General features: G+C 39.6%; 1 protein-coding gene across 1 annotated transcript; it reads right to left on the bottom strand.

The window, feature by feature from the left end:
• Nucleotides 1-3,593: 3,593 nt before the first annotated feature.
• Nucleotides 3,594-6,893, bottom strand: LOC112281340 (ubiquitin-conjugating enzyme E2 2). The gene is made up of 5 exons (XM_024517743.3): nt 6,529-6,893; nt 5,400-5,425; nt 4,981-5,070; nt 4,623-4,711; nt 3,594-4,255 (listed from the first exon to the last, which is right to left on the bottom strand). The coding sequence occupies exons 1-5, from the start codon at nt 6,651-6,653 to the stop codon at nt 4,127-4,129; spliced, it is 459 nt and encodes a 152-aa protein (XP_024373511.1). The 5' UTR covers nt 6,654-6,893; the 3' UTR covers nt 3,594-4,126.
• Nucleotides 6,894-9,205: the final 2,312 nt, after the last annotated feature.

The raw sequence follows: 9,205 nt of genomic DNA, 5'->3' as shown, positions 1-9,205 counted from the left end.
AGATATTTAGATTGAAAGGTGGTTGGTATTGGCATTGAATTGTAATAGCGTAGAGGTTTTCTTATGCAATTCTCAGATTGAAACTCAAAAAGTTGATTATTATACTTCATAGAAAAATCAATTGCTTCACTTAATATCTAAAGACCATGTAAGTTGAGTATCAATTTCTTTACCTCATATTGTAATTCATAGAAAAATTGGCTAATAAGGGTAGCATCATTCTACTTGAAGTCAATCGCTAATTATCAAAATGGTGAAGTATATAATATCATTCATTGATTGTCTTGTTACAATATACAAATTTTATTAGTTGCAACACAAATTGCATCATGTTCTCCATACATGGATCAAAATTCTTTCAAAAAAGTTTCTTGATTATCCAATTTTGGATCTTGTTGTTCAAAAAAAGATGAAAACCATGATAATGTTAAGCTTGAAAGAAGTATACCAATGAATCTAACTTGTGATCCTAGTGTTGGATAGCTTTGGAATTGAAGTTCAGTCACAAATTATACTTGATTGATAAATCCTCAAAACTTGGATCTTTTGCCATTAAACTTCTCAAGTAAGGTAACTCTAATTTTCTAATACTAGAAGAATGTTCTAGTATAGGAGAAGGGATGTGATTCGGTGTAGATGTTGAAGCATCTCCAATCATGTTTGTATCTTCACTTCTTGCTATTTTTGTTGCTCTAGGTGGTAATCAATTAAATTGATGCATCGCAAGCATCAACTCTCTCAATTGCTCTTGTATTTATGCTATTGTATTCTTCATTTTAAGAAGCACTGCCATAACAACACTTTAGAAAAAAAAATGTCTAACAACTCTCTCAAGACAAGTAGAAGAAAGGACTTAAGAACAAAGAAGATACTAAAAAAAGTATTAGTTTAGAAGAAGATAATCCGCAACTTCTAATATGCTTATGTCTTTCAAGAAAAAGCGATAATATACTCTTAATCAAGAAACAACAAAGCTCTAATATTATAAGTGTAATCTTGTCAATTTGTCAAGGACATGAATTAAAAAAATATGCATAAACATGGGAAATTTGTGTTAAAAAAAAAAGTGGCAAAATAGAAATGAAGTAGTATGTATATTCAAAAGAAACTAGAATGGCTATTGTCAAAAGACAAGGAAACTAGAGACTCTTAAATCTAGATTAGAAGCAAGGAAAGAATTGAAAAGAATAAAGAAAACTTCACTCTTGTCTCTATATATACTATCTACCTCGGATCTATGTGGTAACATTTTGTAGGACTTCCAAAAACATGTTGACTTTGCATGACATGTATCTTGACTTGCAAGGCAAGTTTTCTATATGATTGCCACATAGTTAGCTTATTCCACAAGCTATCAACATATGTCGCACATGGATAGCTTGTTGACAAAGTTTCTAACCTACCAATCAACTACAAACATATGTAAAGCCAAAATAGTGTCTAGGAAGCTTTTAGGAAGCTCTTCTAGAAAGTATTATGAAATTAATCTATTTTTACCTAATTCTAACTATCTAGGTGATGATAACAATAAGTATATATATATATATATATATATATATATCCATGACGAAAAGCTATTTTTAATCATGTTCTACAAGTATGGAAGCATTTGTCCAAATACTCTATAAAGTGGCATGTCTAACAAGTTGATTAGAGTAATGTGATAATATATTGTAATTTTTTAGAGAGTTATTTTTGAAGCTCTACAACTCAACCATGGTTGCATCCTTTGTAATAAACAATATGACCATTCACTAGTAGCAGAATGGCAATTACCACCCATCCAATAGTAATTTAGTAGCACACAAGCATAAAGATGCAATAGGTGTTTCCACATGTTTTGCAAGGATTACAACCAAATATAAGTAGGTAGTAATTTCACAAGAGTAGATTGCATATGAACATGCTTGCATTTAATTGGAGTTGGAAATCTTCATTCTAAAGTATGTATATAAAAGGTTTCCATGCAATAATTGGAAGATGTCCATTTAGGTATTTCCTATGTTTATTCTCACTGTCAATATGTCTATACATAAGGATACACATATGTCTATTTGATTGTATATAAATATGTTATGTAGTAGAAAATTCGTCTAACCTAATGTCTTGATTAGCTTGCAAGATCATTGCTAATTACTCAATATTAATTGCTCTATATACAATAAAATCAACACTAATCTAAACCACAATAAGTATATTAAACCTTTGGTTTTGAATAACAATTTTTGATAATCTAAAAATACAATCTGCTTGAAGTTCAATATACTTACAAAAATAGGTTCTAAATTTAAATACAAGTTATAACATTAGATATATTGGTTAGCTAATGTTAAATTATTATCATGTATATGCCTACTTAGGTAAAAAAACAAAAAAATGGTGTCTATCCGTCTATCTATTTGTCCACAAAAATCACTAATTGGTTGATGTTGTTGGCACAGTGTAAAATTAGTTATATCACACCTCCAAAAATATGAACCAAAAATATGAACCAGATGATGGACAGGGTTATGTGTGTGGCTCCGTCATTGTCATCAAGCCCCGTTCACACTGTAGCCTCATGCTAGATAGAAAGAGTTCTCTGTGAGGGACTCCGTCATTGTCATCGGATCCCGTTCACACTGCAACTTCGTATTGGACGGAGAGAGTTCTTTGCAAAGCCTCCGTAGGTGTTACTAGGCTCCGTTCACTAAAAAGTAAGCAGCTGCAGAACTTGCATTTGCAATTGTTTATGGTCACCTCCACATTAAAGTATTTTCACCTTTGAGGGCATGATGTATATTAATGTCAAATCCAATCTGCGGGCATTCTCTCTAGTTTGATTTGCCTAACTATTTGATACACTAATCTAACAAATCAAACCAGTCCGTCTAATCACACGTGGAAACTTTGTCATTAGACTTACAAAAAGACAAAATTGCAGATCTTGTGCTTCATCTGGCACACATTCACTCTTCTATCAAGGTAAAACTCTTTCATCTCAAGTAACGTTACCTATAGCAACAATTTCAGACTAAAACATCAAAAAAATTGTAAAAATAAGAGCTAATATCAATACGGACACTAAATATACAAAAAAAAAGGGGGAATAACACACACGTACGTGCATAGAACTGGACAGGTCCACAATCCCGTACAACTTCAAAGACAAAAAACAAAGAACACGACAAACAGCTCATCCGCAAGAACAAATAAACAAGTCAAAAACGAACACACGAGGTATCCAATCACCTTCAACTACCATTCTACCAAAGAATGGCAGGTACGCAGTTCCAGTCCCAGCTGAAAAATCCCCAACCTTGAAGAGAAGATAATACTCTATGATATTCCAAATTAAAAAATATAATTGATACTGTTTCTGCACCCAGGAGAAATTGAAACCATTTGATCATCCATACAAATTAAAAATGACAGCGACCACCGCCGAGAGCGGACTTCCATTCATTTTTACCAAATCGATCAAACCATGCCACCAGTCATACGATCACCAAGGCAACTAAACGAAAACTCCGTAATTGCTTTTCCCAACCAGAAAAAACTAGGACTAACAACTGACATAAAATGATATCTCCTCGTGTCCAGAAGAATTTGAATGATACACTTGAGAAGTTGGCACTGCGATTTATTTAACACTTGACACTCTTACATGTAAAATCCTTGACCCCGATTGAAAGTTGTCGCTCAGAAGTAGAACCCAAAAGTAGAGCAAAGGCAGAAAGAGTACTCGTCAGCCAGCACCATCCATAGTCTCCAGATACGGAAACTAGGTCTGACCAGATGATCACCCAGCAAATCACACTCTCCACAGCACCAACTACACATCTCTACTCCAACCCCGGGTTCCAGACCTTAACCTCAGGATGTCCCAACGTTGGAGTCACACCAGGTTTAGTCACACCAGGGACAAGAAATACTGACAACCCCAACAATACCCCTTCAGAAGTTCTTCCAAACAAAGAAGAGTAATAGCGTGATATTTAATGGAGTCCGGAAGTTCAAGCTTGCAATCACGTAACCACTCTCTTCCATCTCTAGGTTAGACTTCCAAATCTCCCCAGTAACCGAAACTAAACTTAACTCTTCAGGTGGACAATCCAAAACCAGCAGCACTTCCAACTCCCTCCATTCACTCTGCTGTCCAGCTTTGCTCCACAATCTCGCGTACCCTCCGGTTATATTCACGCCGGTTCTCGCTGTACATGCGAGCAGCCTCCGAGTTTGCTGGTGAATTCGGGTTTGGGTCGCATAGCAAAGACTGCACCAAAGCCACGTGTTAGAGAAACAGCTTTCACGCATCGTCGTCATCATCGCTGTGTTCGGCTGCACACGCTGAAGAAGAAGCCATCCACTCTCGCCCAGACAAGGTGAAGTGCACACTAAGAACCAGTCCCCCTCTCCTAAACCGACAAATCTACAAGGCCTAAACCTCAACCTATTGCAACTTCCACAATGCTCCTGTCTGACCAAGAAGAATGCCAATCAAAACAGCTGATGTATTGAAGCCGCTGCAATTGCCACGACACACAACATCCCTCCACACACCCCTCCAACCTTAGTGCTGGCAGAAATGTCTTGACCGATTTACAGTGTTACGGACACCTGCTGGGGCCACAAATACTCACCTGAATCGAAGTCAGGATCGCTGCCACGTCGTAGATGGGACTCCACTGATTTTGCAAAATATCCAAGCAGATGCTGCCGTCCGCGTATACTGATTTGCCACAATCACCAGTGTGTGAAAACAGGGACCCATGCTGTCTGCCTCCGGGATCCACGAGCCAAGAACTCTACACGTCCTCAGCACAAGCACCAGACAAGGAAAACGAAAGAACATTCCACGAATACGAATACAAACAAATATATCATCCGGCACTCGACAACAGCTAAAATCCCAATCCACCCTCCACCTTCGACCACCCCAACCCTAACCAATCAACATCCTTGACCCCTCGTGTACAAGTGCATGCGGAAAACGCTTACTGTTAGGGTGAAACATCTTCGAGACAAAACGCACTGTAGGAGGCTTGTTCGGATAATCCTCGGTAAATTGCAACGTCAACTTGAACGTCCCTGAAGAAGAAAACCGCATAGTAACATGCACACATGAGGCACAGAACACAGTAGCCCTAAACGTTCAATTCCCAGAAGTTCAAATAACAAATCGTGCACTTCCACACTACCATCAGTTTCGCTACACCGCTAAATGACCCAAACCTACGATACAGACAAGGTCACCGGCAGGGGGAGCATGAGAAGCAATCTGCCAAAACGGAGTGGCCTACATGATATCCCATGTACATACAGTTGCTACCTCACCAACAAACACTGCAACCAATTGCCCGAAACACACATCCAACTCCCAGTTCCTATAGCATACAATTAACGTGATATAGCCGTACCTCCGTCCCACGGGGTGTCATCGGGACTGCACAATAAACACGGGAACTACATTAGTTTCAGTTCAAGCACGTCACCTTACAACCACCAGTCTCCACAAATTTTGGATGCAAGCACAAAGATGATCGCATGGTGGCCTCAGACATCCGCAGCGAGTAATCACAAAATCCACTGTCCACGAAAGCCATTCACATCGCCAGAAAAAACCCTAGACATCACAAAATCAACCACCTCCAGCCAGATTGAAAATAAACAACAAAACAAAACCAAGCAGATCAACGCGCCCTCCAAAAAGAGCGTGCATCACACCACGCAAATAAAAAAAAGCATTCGCCAACGGACAATCCTCGTCTACTCCCGCCCTCTCGCCATCACTCGCACTACCACCGTCCATGAAAACATTATGCATTCCATAACGCAAGGATTGACGACAACAAACATGCCACGCACACTCCGAAGAGATGAACTTCGGCCCTCACTTTCATGACTAAACCATGAACACAAGTTTCTTACTACTTTCACTGCCTTCCACAACCACCTCGACCCTAACATAAAGGATTAGAAGGCCCGGCCAGATGCCCCGCCTCTTCATCGCCTGTTCTTCTCCTAGGAAGACAAGACTGCTGCACACGACAATTTGCCAAAAATCCTCGAACCACCGGCAGAGGTTGATCGCCGCTGTAAATTCACATATCACAACACATCAACGCATACATAACCCGCCTCGCGCACTCCAACAAAAGGTTCTACGTGCTACGGACTCAGGAACCCTAGATGTTCACGACAGCCCGCATGTTCGATGCACATCCCTCGACAACCAACCATTCAAAGAACAAGGACGAATCTTCACCACGAAGAACCATACAATCAACCACCGCCCTCAATTGCCACTCCAAGCACGCACAAGCAAGCATCTAAGGCATCGGCAATTCAAAGAACAAAGCCGGCCACCAGTCCCAACCCACCCGCGCTACCAATTCCCACTCGGCAACAAACCATCACGAAATGGTCACAAAATGCGCAAACATCCGAAAACCGACACTCCGACGTGCGCCTCCCACGCCCGGCGAATTCCGCACCACGACCGGACACAATTGAACAAAAAACGAAACCAGGGAGGCACTTCGTTACCCGAATATCACAGCATTCCACAGCATGATATTGTTGTCCTGCGGAGCGCCGCTGATGCCGGCCGGAGGATCATGTTGCAAGCGCTTGAAGTCACGCATCAACCTCTTGCGAGACGGGGTCGACATGGCGCCCGTCAGCCCCTCACCGCCCGGCGCTCCACTCTGCGCGACTCCGCTCCACTTTGACACCGAGGGGATCGGTATGTGGCGATGGCGATGCAAACAAGATCGAAGTTGCGCGAAGACGCGAGAGCGCGAGGCCGATGAAACCCTCGAACCTCGTGGGGCCTGGGTTGCTCTTGTGCGTGTGGGGCTGGGTGTGTGTCTGTCCGGCTGCTGCCGTCCCTTCCTCCCTCGCTCCCTCGTGTCTGACTCTCTCGCTCTTCAGACCTCTTGCCCACTCTTATTCCGTCCCATCCGATGGACGGCCGCGATCTACCGCCGACACCCGCGGCCACGCTCCCTCCACCCCCTGTTCCGACACCACTCCAGCAGCACCCGCGAGGCTTGCGGCCTTTTCACGCTGTGTGGGTGTGTGCAAACCCAACCCCATGCAATCCCCCCTCGCCATTCTAGATTCCAGGTTCTGCTGGAATCGGAATTGGACGAACGGAATCGCTCCTCGCCCCGCTCTAATGTCATTTTGAAAGGTGAAGGAGAGAAGGGGGCTCCTCCTCCCTTCCCATTTGATTTGATTGATGCCCATGGATTTTCTGCTCTCGCCCCTACACGCTCCTCCACATATTCCATTCGTGAATGGGACTCGTTCAAAATGCCCCCATGACCAATTGCAGCAGCGCCCACCGGACCAGATACCCAGACCAGACACCCAGAGCAGATGGATGGAAGGAACCTTTCTTATCTGGTGAAATTCGATCATGGCTTTGTGCATAAACCTGAGCTCGTTCGTTCCAGGTCCCACTCGTTCTCTGCCTTCCTCACTGCCTTCTCCGCCCATCTGCTTCCGTTGCTGTTTATTTGAACGGCTTGTTTCTTCCATCCTTGTTTGTGTTAGTGTTTTGTGTGGTTTTTGTATTTTCTTAACCTTACTTACTCTTGACAATCATGTTGCTGAATCCTCCACCCGCTGGTTTGTGGCGGAAGTCCGTGCCCGAGGCGCGTAGTAATTATCGTGGCATCTATATATTTTGTAGATTGTCTGATTGGATTGGATTGCATTGCATTGCAAAGGGGTGATCGAGCGGTGTGAGTGAGTTCACGTCGATGGACGTTTACAGCATGCTACTGTATCTTTGTGTAGAACTTTACAATCTGTTATTTAGCATGTTTGGCAAGTTTAGTTACCTCATCGTTGATTGCTGGTAGTTGTATAACTCATTGATTGTCTTTCAAGCAGAAGAGTTACTGTATGATCTTATTATGAGATTGCAGGTCATATTAGTAATTTATAATGTGGCATTTTGTTCTTTCAGATTGTTATGTTGTTGTTTCAACTTACATTTTCAGACTTTTATTTAGGTGGTAATTTTTAGTGTTGGCTGCTATTGGTGTTTATATGTGAAATGTATAGAGGAGAAATCTGTTTTTTGAGTGTTTTTCTTATTGAACTAGTTTATGTTGTGTTTTGTTTCTTTCTATTACCTGTATGCTTTTTATTCTTTGCTTGGATTTGTGCTTATGAAAATTTTGATATAGTTTTGTATGTGTATTTATATAGATCAACGTTTGTACTGGTTTTAAAAGTAGTCACAAAGAACATTATACATAACGAAAGGAATGGGTCTTGTCTATTGGCAAATTTTTATTTATGTTAATATATAATGTTTTATTTGAGTAGACACCTCTGATCTTGCTTAGTTCTATTATGGCTAATGTTGATTGTTATAGTATATAGGTATCAAAAGTGTTAATGTTTATTGCTATTGACTATTGTTAATGTTAATATAGGCCTTGATGCAGATAAGTGTCATGGACTATTATGAATTACAACTGGTTATCATTTCAGACAATCAGTGTTTTAGTGGAATTGTATTATGGTTTCAACAGGAATAGAAAAGAATTTAGTATCAATTATTTGATCATTACATACATTGGTCATGTCTAACCTTAATATTTTTTGGTTGTATCAATATTTATTTTTTATTTATTTTCTATCAATTTTTCTTTTCATGTTCATTTTCTACAAGTATTTCATACCATCGCACATTATTTTAAAATATTATACGATACTATTTTTAAATCTTACAACATGCTTGTGATGTATAACCTACATTTTATTTTTTTATTTTTTTTTAATAGAACAAGTTATGTATCTGATTAAAATACTTCATAATTTTTTTTATAAATGAATGTGGATTTACTAAAATAAAAGAAAAAAATGTATAACAAGTCCATAATATGTTTCAAAGTTTTCCAAACTTTGTTGATGAGCACCAATCTTTACTTAAATAAATAAAAAAATATAAATTCAAATATGTTTATATTTATATTTATATTTTCATCAAGTCTGTCTTAACTAGGTTTCCAATCTTTTTAGATGTATTTTTTTATGTTTTTTATAATATATTCAAAAACTTAATTTTCCATTGTGTTTTCTTTACAAGGACCATTGGAGAGATCAATTTTTTTTTTTTTTTTTTTTTTTTTCTTTTACTTATTAATAAGATTAACTTGTAATAGTTTTTCTAACTTTTTTTTAACAATTAATTATAATGTAG

Source organism: Physcomitrium patens, chromosome 4, assembly GCF_059467195.1.
Source record: "Physcomitrium patens ecotype Gransden chromosome 4, ASM5946719v1, whole genome shotgun sequence".
Classification (NCBI taxonomy): Eukaryota; Viridiplantae; Streptophyta; class Bryopsida; order Funariales; family Funariaceae; genus Physcomitrium; species Physcomitrium patens.
This window is presented reverse-complemented; position numbering and strand designations above follow the sequence as displayed.

Coding starts and splice junctions, on each gene's coding strand:
- LOC112281340 (XM_024517743.3), bottom strand. CDS start 6,653: ATGTCGACCCCGTCTCGCAAGAGGTTGATGCGTGACTTCAAGCGCTTG. Junction 5,426..6,528: donor TGGAATGCTGTGATATTCGG/GTAACGAAGTGC, acceptor TTTATTGTGCAG/TCCCGATGACACCCCGTGGG. Junction 4,712..4,980: donor GAAGATGTTTCACCCTAACA/GTAAGCGTTTTC, acceptor GTGGCAAATCAG/TATACGCGGACGGCAGCATC.